The 12,533-nt window shown below is 41.3% G+C and overlaps 1 protein-coding gene and 1 non-coding gene across 7 annotated transcripts in view; both read right to left on the reverse strand.

Annotated features, from left to right (window-relative positions):
* The window catches only part of LRRC8B (leucine rich repeat containing 8 VRAC subunit B), an 82,660-nt gene that overhangs the window by 10,003 nt on the left and 60,124 nt on the right, over positions 1–12,533 (reverse strand). For 5 of the 6 annotated variants that reach the window (XM_066376844.1, XM_066376839.1, XM_066376840.1 and 2 more), the window contains 2 exons: positions 11,992–12,092; positions 1,878–4,041 (listed from right to left, as the gene is read on the reverse strand). In XM_066376844.1, coding sequence (XP_066232941.1) covers positions 1,878–4,016 — 2,139 coding nt within the window. In that variant the 5' untranslated portion in view covers positions 4,017–4,041; positions 11,992–12,092. The remainder of the gene's footprint in view (positions 1–1,877; positions 4,042–11,991; positions 12,093–12,533) is intronic. The other variant, XR_010750286.1, reaches the window with a different exon arrangement.
* TRNAA-CGC (transfer RNA alanine (anticodon CGC)) lies at positions 833–908 on the reverse strand. Its single transcript has one exon. It is a non-coding gene; the product is annotated as a tRNA-Ala (tRNA).

Here is a 12,533-nt window from a genome sequence, read left to right on the forward strand (position 1 = left end):
AATATCAACTTCCTCTGGGGCTTTTTAAAACTGCAGATCCTGCACCAGACCTACTGAATCAGAAATCTGAGCCCTACAGGTAATTCTGATGTGAACTACTAATCTAGATCAATCCTAAAACAGTTTTAAAACCTCAAAATCCTTTAAGACCTGAAGAGTTCTCATTTATCTTAGAATGGGCTCTAGACTTTTATACATGCCTCAGCTCTAAGAATTCTAAAAATCAGCAGGAATTTGTCCTCATTACTTTACTTTCTGGTATTTCTCTAATAATCCATGGTTTTCAAAACTAATGCCTGGTGATTAATGTGTTTATTAGCCCATGCCATGCTCATAGCTTAATTTAGCATGATACATAAATTATAAAATATTTAGTATAAAAAGTCTTAGGAGATAACACATTTGTGGGTGGGGTTGAAGAAAGAAAACAGTTCCCATTTGCAATGAGGAAGATGGTTTTCATCTTCTAGCAGACCTGAGTTCTGACAGGATTCTCTCTTATTTCTTTCTTTCTTTTTTTTTTTTTTTTTTTGTATTTTTCTGAAGCTGGAAACGGGGAGAGACAGACAGACTCCCACATGCGCCCGACCGGGATCCACCCGGCACGCCCACCAGGGGCAATGCTCTGCCCACCAGGGGGCGATGCTGCCCCTCCGGGGGGTCGCTCTGCCTCGATCAGAGCCACTCTAGCGTCTGGGGCAGAGGCCAAGGAGCCATCCCCAGCGCCCGGGCCATCTTTGCTCCAATGGAGCCTTGGCTGAGGGAGGGGAAGAGAGAGACAGAGAGGAAGGAGGGGGGGGGGGTGGAGAAGCAAATGGGCGCTTCTCCTGTGTGCCCTGGCCGGGAATCGAACCCGGGTCCCCTGCACGCGTGGCCGACGCTCTACCGCTGAGCCAACCGGCCAGGGCCCTCTCTTCTTTACATATGGACTTTGCCATCACTTTTGGCTAGCTTGAATTTTTTTCTTTTTCCTCCTCCTCCACATTTTAACCTAAGAAACTACTCATTCATTTTGTTTTTTCTTGTTTCAGAGATGTTAAGTTTTTCTTAGTTGGCTTTACTGTTGCAAATTATGGTTCATTTTTAAAGCATGGATGCTGGAAAAGGCTTCTAAGGAGCCTTAGTGTTGCATTATAGAACTAGGCCTTTCATTCTGAATTGCCTTTCAAGACATGCATGTATATTTCAAATCTCTCTTATTGCATCATAGAAAAGATTTAGGAATAATTTAGGATCACAGTAGTTTCAACAAAAATTCCTGCTCCTATGACAGATTTGGAAAGCTGAAAGGTTTTGAGAAACTTTGTAAGTAGTTAAGAACTTTCCAAAATGAAAAGTTAAGTTCTGCCATAACTAATTAGTTTAAAATACTTCAACTGTGATCTTTATGTAAAATATGGGAAAAGAGAATAAAGAGAACATATATGTTGAGTAACTACTATGTGTCAGGAACTGTGCCAAGTACTTATACTGTTCTTCATAAAATCTCCACGACAACTTGTAAGTTAGATTAAAAACTGCTGTGCAGTGTTTTGGTAATTTGTCCATGGTCATATGTCTAGTAAGTGGTAGATAGTCCGTTCTCAGAGAATGCTTAGTATGAGTTAATGTCTATTTTTTAAAAAATTGTTTTTAGCAAGAGAGGAATGGGGGGAGAGAGAGAGTGAGAGAGAGAGAACGAGAGACAGGAACATCAATCAGTCCCTGTATGTGCGCTGACCAGGGATTGAACCAGCAACCTTTGTACTTTGGGACGATGCTCTAACCAACGGAGCTCTCTGGCCAGGGCAATGTCCTCTTTCTTTTCCTACATTATATGCTGCAATAGCAGATATTCGAAAGACTGGCTGAATAGAGGGAAGAATGGATTTACTCACATTGTTGTTGGTCACAGCAAAGTACTGCAAATTACTCAAATATTGGATTTCTTCTGGAATGAAGGTCAGGTGGTTATAGCTTAGATCCAAATAATGTAGTTTGGTGCATAGAAAAAGCTGCAGGGGTAGATTCTCAATATTATTATGGTCCAAAGACAGCTGCTCTAGATTAGATAATGCCCCAATTTGGGCAGGAATATAAGCAATGTTATTGTGCCACAATTTTAAGCAGGAAAGGTTCTGGAGATGCTGAAAGCTAATGATCTCTTCCACAGTTTTAAGGTTATTTTCTTTTAGATCTAACTCATGCAAATTGTTCAGGCTGAAAATAGAGTGTGGAATGCGTTCCAGGTCACAGCTGATTAGCTCTAGGCTTTTCAGATTGACCATCTTTTTCAAGTTGTTCAGTACAACCAGTTTGCTTCCCTCGTTATTGAGGGACAGCTTCTGCAGGGAAGGCAGGAGGTCTGTAATGACTTGTGGGATCCGGGACAGGCTGCTCTTCAAGTAGAGGGTCCTCAGGTTTTTTAAGTCCTGAAAGCCCTCCAACTGCATAGTACTCAACTGCTCAGGTAGAACACAGCCCGACAGATGAAGTTCCTTGAGATTCTTCAGGTGAAATACCCAGCGGGGAATTTTCCCCATCTCAGTAAATTTTAGGCGGAGAATTTTTAAATTTTCCTCTAGAAAGGCCAGGGCAGGATGGTCTACCACCAGAGACGAATGGTACACGTGGAGTTCCTTGAGGTTGACCAGCTGGGAGACTGCGGGGGGCAGCTTGACCTCAGGAATCAGCTCCAGGCTGAGCACTTCAATCTCAGTAAGCTCGAACACATTGTCTGGAAGACCCTTTAGCATAAAAAGATGCAGTTCTATCTTGTCCTGGGAATTTTTCACCAGCTTACTTTTTAGTTTGTCGACTGTCCATTCGTTATTGAGGTTGATCTGTTTCAGTTTGTTCTCACTGACCTCCGACAGGAAGATGGAGAAGCGTTTGGAATACAGAGGATCGTACTGATCAGCCAGATGGAGGATGAAGGCAAAGTCGTTCTTGACGTCAGGTATGTCGCTGTAGTTGCTTTTTTCTCTCAATGCTTCGAAGGAATATTGCTTCAGGGAGCTCCTCAGCATCCACCACAAGCTGTAGGAGGAGGTGAGACCATAAAGTATAACCAAAATGACATAAAACGAAGCCAGGACCTTAAAAATTTCTGCCAAGGAGTAGACACACTGGTAGCGCTTATATCCTGTAAAAGCCTGCACGTCAACTGAACAGTCAATTTCAAGAGTGATATAGGTTAAAAAATATGGAACATAAGTTATGATGAGGACAAACAAAATGACTTTGACTATTATCTGCTTCAGATACACTCTGTAAATGATATCTTTCTGTTCCACGTGCATACGGAACCTTTTCACTTTTTCAAAGATGGCTTTGGCCTGTTCGCCCTCCTTCTTGTCCAGGACACTGGAAGTTGGGCTTTCTATGCCAGCTGACTCCAAGCCAGGCTGTGGGTAGGGCAATGCCTGCTTATTGGCATCAACATCAGCTGAACACCCTGAGGATGAAAGTAAAACCTTGGACTTGGAGAGTGTCAGGGGCCTCACTGACTGCTCGGCCACCGTTTCCGACAGGGCGCGGGTGGTCCACGGAGAATCGAAGCACTTGTGAAGGATGGCCACAAAATGTTCGAGCCTGGAGCTGGTACTGGGGTAGTGAAGCCAAAAGTTGCTGCAGGCTGCAAAGATCAGCGTGTGCAAGAGCACCAGGTAGGGGAAAAACTTCGCGAACCAATGGAGCTGCTTTTCGTAACAGACGGCATCGATGTAGGAGTACTGCTGTCGGTGGAGGTCATTCTGGATTCTGAGGGGGAGAGGAAGCGGTGTTCCAGGATCAGAGGATGCATTTGCACTGGCTTTCAGGATGTGCCAAGGCACGGCGCAGTGATTGTCAAATTCCACCTTACAAGGAAGACAGCACAGAACCCTGCTCTGCGTAAGCTGGAGAGCTCCGGCCAGCACTGCCACCAGCAGCATGACCAGGGTGATGTAATACCAGAAGACGTCCCACCACGGTTTTAGGATATGATAAGATGATTGGGCATCTGCTAAACATTTGAGCTCTGTTAGTGTAATCATGACTTTTTTTGTAGGAGTACAGAAACTGGAAGAGAAAAATAAAAGAAAAGTTACTGACGTAAATGTATCAAAATAAATATTGAACTCTAATGCTTGTCCATACATAGCCTGCCTAAGTAGGATTTAGCTCAGGGGCAACGCCTTGAAGGCACGACTGGTCAATTTCATTTGAAAATGTGCACAGCAAAGTAACTTAGATGAGATGCCTTTTGGCTGATAACCAGACTGGGGCAGGACGTGAAGCGACTGTCTAGTTTCCTCCTGAATTTTGACTCCATGCTAGGCTATTAAACACCAAAATCCAAATTTTCTTTAATCAATATTTAGAAAACTTATTCTTAAGTACTTGTTCCTGGCTACATGTTACATCCTCCCAAAGGTTTGAGGAAGCTCTTTTCCAATTCCTACCCCTGTGTCTGGTGCATTGGTGATAGCCCAAGAGTTGTGTTTCAGTCACTACAAGGAACCTCTTTTGAGTCAGCACTGCTTTATAAAATTATCTCTCAGGCTAATTCTAGAGGGATATGACAATTCTATGTTTAAAAAAATGTAATTTAATACATTATCTCCTTTTCCCTCAAGCTCTTGCTTTGTAACTTAAGTTCATGTCCAATGTAGAGGATTTAAAAGATGACAAACAACAGTAATGGTTTAAAAAGGGACTGGGAATAAAAACTCAGAACACTATTTTACCCTGAAGACTCTCTCTCATGTTTAATGTTTTCATGACAAAGCAGTAATAGAATAAATGACTAAGGGCATAGTTTATTATTAAATTATTTTTGCCTTCAGAAAAACAATGTGGATTTTGCATTTTCATATTTAAAAGTACTCAATGTTCCTTACATAAATGATTTATGTAATGTTCAGAAAGAAACCTACATAAAACATTAAAAACATTGGGTCATTAAAATATTTTTGAATCAATTGTTTTAAAAATTGTTAATTAGTAAAATCCAGAATGTTGCATCCACCGGGTGCGAGAACAAACGTCGGAGACTTTCAGGAGTGTAGATGGTACTTTATTGGCCAGTTTAACCTGCGCAGGGGCAAACTCCCAAGATGTCCGGAGACACCGTACTCACAAGGAGCTGCAAACGAGAGTCGCGCCTGGTGCTTACAGCTAGGTCCTTATATATCCTAAGTGAGCAAGCATTATACAGAAGCAGATGTGGCAGTTAGCTATTTGCTAGGGAGGTCGCACGCAGCATAGCAACAGGGGCCGGCATAACAACAGGGGCCGGCATAGCAACAGGGGCCGGGTTTAGCTTAGTGGCGAATTTCAAACATAAACTTCTTTGTTCTCAGCCTCACAGGGGCCCTATCAGCACTCCCTGTTCCTGCTCCTTCAATAGTTACACTCTGGCAGCCACAGCACACCTCCCTGAATCTAACACAGAACACCTGTAATATAGCACAGACTAAGACATAAATGAAAATATTTGAATCTAATAACATATTTGGTAATAGTGGCATGGTTATCTTTTGCAGTTGGTTCAGTTCTTATACTTTATTGAATCTGAAGTCTTATTGTCTTTCCTGGGTATGAGTTTTTCTAGATATCCTAGTACTGGTAGTACCCCCAACAAAGTATTTTTTGAGTTCATTTCCCCTCTTTTTAGGGACTGGTGTTCTTCCTTGAACCCGAGAATTCCATTACAGATGCTCTGCAACCTGTAAATAAGTGTGTTCTTTTTTGCTGGTCAGCCCCAGCATATTTCCTTATCATCTGACCCTGAACCCTATACTTTTCTGCTTTCCTACTTGTTAGGCCATGATCTCTAATGTTAACTGCTGGACTGGAACACCACTTTCTACCTGCATCTTCTCTGAACATGATGTCATATTATAGGAATTCAAATTCCTGTTAAGACCTATGTCTTTATTATACAATTCTCCAGGGCATCCCTCCTTTTGTGTAGTCTATTTCTAACTCTCAGTTCCTCCCACTCTGCCTCATCCAACTGCAGTTAAGCATAATTGTGTGTCAAGACAAGACAAAAACCAAAACTGCCTGACCAGGTGGTGGCGCAGTGGATGGGGCGTTGGACTGGGATACAGAGGACCCAGGTTCGAGACCCCGAGGTCGCCGGATTGAGCGCGGGCTCATCTGGTTTGAGCAAAAAGCCCACCAGCTTGAACCCAAGGTCGCTGGCTCCAGCAGGGGGTTACTCAGTCTGCTGAAGGCCCACGGTCAGGGCATATGTGAGAATGCAGTCAATGAACAACTAAGGTGTTGCAACACGCAATGAAAAACTAATGATTGATGCTTCTCATCTCTCTCCATTCCTGTCTGTCCCTCTCTCTCTCTGAAAAAAATAAAATAAACCACCATTACTGTGGAACCGGTGGGTGGTTAAAAAAAACAAACAAAACCAAAACCAAGAGGATTTTATGAGGCAAATAGAAAGTCCTGGACTTAGACCCCACAATACCATAAACATGATGGCAGGCAGGATGGGAGAAAATGTTGCTGGATGAACATGTGAAATACACCTAGGGATTTTAGTCAACAGACACATGTATTTTTAGCTAATAGCGTGATAGTTATTATGTTAAATATAGCTATGTGCGATATTAACTCTAACTATAGTTATAATATTACTATAATCTGGGGCCACATTATTAGATAAACCCAGATAAAGTGACAAATCATTCTGTGCCTGCTTAGTGGGATCACACCTGGAACCCAATTCTCAGTTATAGGTTAAAGATAGATGGCAATGAAAAAATCAGGAGCCACTTGCCTGCAAAGCATTATCTACAGAGAAACACAGATGACTGATGACATTTAGCTGAGATTCAAAATGATTAGGGACCCTGGCAGGTTGGCTTGGCAGTACAGTGTCGGCCCGGTGTGTGGAAGTCCCAGGTTTGATTCTAGGCCAGGGCACACAGGAGATATGCCCATCTGTTTCTCAACCCTTCTCCTTCTCCTTCCTTGCTATATCTCTCTTTCCCTGCCATAGCCAAGTCTCCATTGGAGCAAAGTTGGCCCGGGTGCTGCATGGCCTCTGCCTCAGGTGCTAGAATGGCTCAGATTGAAGTGAAGCAATGCTCCAGATGGGCAGAGCATCGCCCCCTGGTGGGCATATTGGGTGGATCCTGGTCGGGAGCATGCGGGAGTCTCTCTGTTTGCCTTCCCGCTTCTAACTTCAGAAAAATACAACAACAACAACAAAACAAAAATGATTAGGGAAGGTGGATCCAAGATGATGATGGAATAGGAAGAAACTTGATACTCACCTCATCTCAGGACCAAACTGGAATCAAAACTAAATTATAGAACAATCAACCTGAATAACCAACTGAAAACTAGCTGGACAGAAATTTTATAACCAATAATTTATAGAAGAAGCCACATTGAGACTGATAGGAACTGTGGAAATGTGAAAAGGGCTGCCCCTGAACCCACATGTAGTGGATGAGAATCTGGAGGGATATCTTAGCTGCAAAGGTCCCTCCTCAGGAGCAAGGATTCCCCAGCCTGGAGCACCAGAGCCTGAAAGAGGAACCCAAATAACATTTGGCTGTGAAAAACAGTGAAGATTTCAAATACCAGGGAGAGATGGGTCTACTAGAAATGCAGGCACTCTCTTAAAGGGCTAGAGAAAAAAAACCTCATTTGTGGCCCCTGACCATGGGCTCTGGTGGAAGGAAAGTGAATCTGAGTAAATTGATGTCATTCAGGGAGAGACTGGGTTGTATCCCTTAGGGAAGAGAGTTGAAGGGCCAGCTACCAAGGTCCATGCACTGAGTTCCCTCCCTGACAATTCCCAAAGACACCATCTTTTCTGGGCCCAGCACTGCCCTCTGTGCCCTGCCAGTCTGGGGGAATGCACTAGCCTCACCTGCTTGATTCCCTGTGGTTCCACCCCGTTGAGCTCATGCCCTGAGTACAGGTGGCAGACTGTGGCCAGCCTAGGCCAGCGGTGCAGGCTTTCTTGGGGGACTCTCAAGCAGATCCAAGCATACTCAGTGGGTGAAAGAGATGACAGGGAAGGACTGAGTTGTATGACTCTAGGTTAAGAGCCATTTTGTCTTCACACATCCAATCAGACCCACCATCATTCCTGTGTGAAGCTCTTCCTCCACAAGCCTATATATCTTTGTCTGCTTTTACCTGATGAACTCTGCTGGCCTCAACCTGAAAACTCTCTGAGATGCCACTCTACCACACAGAGTTCTCAGCTGGCCGTGGTGTACACGGAGACTTTTGTTCAGTGGCATCACACCCAGCACCTGTGCTCAATTTCAATCTGTATAAATCTGGTGAATACTACATGCCCCCAACTGGTAACTCACTAAGAACCTACCTGTCATAAGTCATACACTGCCAGAGGCATTTTCAGTGACTCAGCCTAACAGGCAGCCAGCAGGTAGAGGTATACCTCAGGTGCTTAGGCCTTTTGCTGGCCTGCCCCCCCAAGCATGGTGCTGGTAGAAACCAGTTAGTACACAGCTTGGCCCCTCCCTCTGGGCCCTGGAGAAGCAGGTACAAACTGTAGATTGCTTTGTAGCTCCAATTATGTAGCGCAGGGCTGGTCACAGGCAGTGCCTGACATTGACCTGCACTAGAGTTCCTCACAAAAGGCCTGAGAACCAACACACCATGTGACAGGCCTCAGGCCATATCAGAGCATGACCAAATTAGTCCATAAGTGTCACAATCAAAGGGAGATGTCAGCAGGAACCAGACTCTACTGGAGTGAATTCCACTTTATGGTGTTAGCCCATGCACAGCAACTTAACACTATAGTCAAGGTCAGTCAACATAGTCAGCCAGTCTAGGGGCCTATCAAGACAGGCCAATAACACTCACGACTCAACTATGACAGGAAGGCTCATATAAGCGTCACAGGAAACATTCCTAAAACACTTGGCTCAGGTGATAAGGGAGACTGTGACACTAAGCCCCACAAGGCACCTACTACACAAGGCCACCACACCAAGAATGGGAGGCATAGCATATTTACCTAATACACAGAAACAAAATCAGAGAGGCAGCCAAAATGGAGAAGAAGAGAAATATACCCCAAATAAAAGAGAAAATCCCCAGAAAAGGAACTAAATGGAGGTAAGCAATCTACTAAATACAGAGTTCAAAATAATGGTTACAAGGATACTCAAGAAATGTAGGGTAAGAATGGATGAATTCAGTGATAACCTCAACAAAAATATAGCAAACGTAAAAGAGGACATAGAAAACATAAGAAAGAACCTGTCAGAAATGAAGAATATACAGTGGTACCTTGAGATATGAACAGACCAACATACGAATTTTTTAAGATATGAGCTGCGACTCGGTCCATATTTTTGTTTGAGATCCGAGTGAAATTCCGAGATACGACTCGTGATTCAGGAAGCTGCTGCTAGTTGGCGCATTGGCGCATGGGTCCAGTATCGGCAGTTAGATATATGAGTTGACTGACTTATGAGCTTGGTTACAGAACAAATTAAATTTGTATCTCAAGGTACCACTGTATGAGAAGAAATCAATGGCAGAATAGATGAAGCAGAGGATGAAATCAGTGATTTGGAAAATAAGTATCAGAAAACCAATCAGTGAAGAAAAAAGGAAAATAATTTAAAACTGAGGATAGTTAAAAAGAGATCTAGGACAGCATAAAGATGAACAATATCTGCATCATAGTGGTCCTGGGAGAACAGAGTGAGCTATGGATTGAGCACTTATTTAAAGAAAAAATAACTGAAAAGTTCCTTAATCTGGTGAAGGAAAAAGATACATTGGTCTAGGAAGCACAGGGAATACCAAACAAGATGAACCCAAAGAGGCCCACACCAAGACACATCATAATTAAATAAGCAAAGGTTAAAGACAAAGGGAGAAACTTAAAAGCAACAGCAACGAAAAAGGAAGTTAGTTACCTAAAAATAAACTCCCATTAAATTGTCAGCTGATTTCTCAACAGAAACATTTCAGGCCAGAGAAACTGGCACAAAATATTAAAGTGATGAAAAGCAAGGATGTATAACCAAGACCACCTTTACCTAGCAAGGCTATCCCTTAGAATTGAAGGAGAAATAAAGAGCTTCCTGCACAAGAAAAAGCTAAAGAAGTTCATTACAACCAAACCAGTAACACAAAAAATATTTAAGGAACTTAGGAAGAAGAAATAAATGGAAAATAATTAAAAAGAATAAAATGGCAATAAATAGGTACCTATCCCTATCAATAATCACTTTAAATGTAAACAGATTGAATACTCCAATCAAAATGTAAAACTAACTTCCTAGAAGAAAACATAGGCAGTAAAACCTCTGACATTTCCCTTAGCCATATTGTTTTCTGATATAGCTCCTCAGGCAAGGGAAACAAAAGAAAAACAAATGGTACTATATCAAACTAAAAAGGTTTTGCAAAGGAAAGAAAACAAATCTTCAACAAAACAAAAATACAACATATCGAATGAATGAAGACATTTACCAATGATTCGTCCAAAATGGAGTTAATACCCAAAATTTATATAGAACTCATACAACTCAATCCCCCAAATACAAACAATCCAATTAAAAAATGGGCAGAGGACACTTCTCCAAAGAGGACAAACAGATAGCCAATAAACATATGAAAAGATCGTCAATGTCCCTAATCATCAGACTAATGAAAATGAAAACCACATTGAGATACAGCCTCACACCTGTCAGAATGACTTTCATCAATAAATCTACAAATAACAAATGTTGGCGAGGATGTAGAGAAAAAGGAACCCTTGTGCACTGTTGGTGGGAATGCAGATTGGTGCAGCCATTGTAAAAAACAGTATGCAGGTTCCTCAAAAACTTAAATATGAAACTGCCTTATAACCCAGGGTTCCACTTTTGGGTACACATCTGAAGAAACCCCCAAAACTAATTAAAAACATATGCACCTCTATATTCACAGCAGCATTTACAAAAGCCAAAGATGTAACTACCCCAATTTCCATGTACAGACAAGTGGGTAAAAAAAGCAGTGGCACATATATACAACAGAATATTACTTGGTCATAAAAAAAGAATGACATTTTATCATTGGGGACAGCATGGATAGACATACCTACAGAGTATTATGGTGAGTAAAAAAGTGAGTCAGAAAAAAATAAATACCATATGATTTCACTTATATGTGGAATCAGAACAAAATACATGAACAAACAAAACAGAAATGGGCTTACAGATAAAAAGAACAGATTGATGGTTGCCAGACAGAAGGGGGTTGGGAGACTGGGTAAAAAAGGTAGAGATTAAGAAGTACAAATTGGTAGTTACCATATAGTCACAGAGAGTTCAGCATAAGGAATTTAGTCAATAATATTGTAATAACAAAGTATGGTGCAAGGTGGGTAATGGAAATACTGAGAGAATCACTCTGTAAAGTAAAGTATATGACCGTCTAATCACTATGCTGTATACCTGAAACCAAAATAATATTGAATGTAAACTGTAATTGAAAAAAAAATTTGTAATATAAACAAAAGAACATAACGAGGAGGGAAATGTGAGAATTTCTTTACATTTTTCCACGATTATTTGATGAAAGAATAAATGGTTTTTTCCAGAGGCAGACCTAGGTGGGTGACATTTCAGAAAGTCATATTTTGATTCAGTTTGTACTGGAACATCCACAGAACTGGCAATTCTGTGAAATAGTTCGGCCCCTTTCCTTACCAGGGTCTAGATGAATAAGATGACCATCTGTCAGGGACCTTGCAAAGGAATTTCTTATAATGGACCCAGAACATGAACCACAACAGCTCTAAGGACTGTTCCAGCTTCAAAGGTTATGGCTTTATTTGTTCTCTCAAGGATCCTGAGTTAAATTAATTCAAAATATACAACTAATTTGCAGAAGAATATAAACTCAAAACAGCTCTAACAATGATATAGGTATTTGAGAGAGAATGAATATTTCTTCAACAAAGAACGCAAGTCAACACTGACCAAATAATTTACTTTAAATATTTATACTTACGACAATAAAAAAATGATTCCAGTAATTTGACTATATTTCAATCAGGAGGCCTACACCTTTTAAAATTTCTTAGACACACCATCTCTGTGTTGGTCTTCATTCTATGAGAAAGCATAGATATTTTGAAATTGGTGCAGTTACTTAAAAAAACTGGAGATACTATATTCAGAGAACTTCTCTACCATAAGACATAACACGGTAAATAAAAATTTAAAAACCAGTTCACCTTCTACATTGTGGCACATCCTGGCTAAGCTATATATACAGGATCCCACTCACAAATCAGATCATATTCACTCCCTGACCTCCCTTAAGGTACAGAAAAATTACTATAAAAATTTAGATATAACAATTAAAAATCCTGTATCTACAATACTTAGATGAACACTTGGCTTTTTCCATGCAGTCTAAAAATGTTATTTCTCTCACAGTCCTATACACAGTTGGTCCTATTTGCATTTATCAGATATCCTATCAAACCCTGTAATTTCTGCACCCTAATTTAAAACCACACATCTATGCTAATAAGAAGACTCAGTGCT

The sequence above is a fragment of the Saccopteryx leptura genome, chromosome 3, assembly GCF_036850995.1.
Source record: "Saccopteryx leptura isolate mSacLep1 chromosome 3, mSacLep1_pri_phased_curated, whole genome shotgun sequence".
NCBI classification, from domain to species: Eukaryota; Metazoa; Chordata; class Mammalia; order Chiroptera; family Emballonuridae; genus Saccopteryx; species Saccopteryx leptura.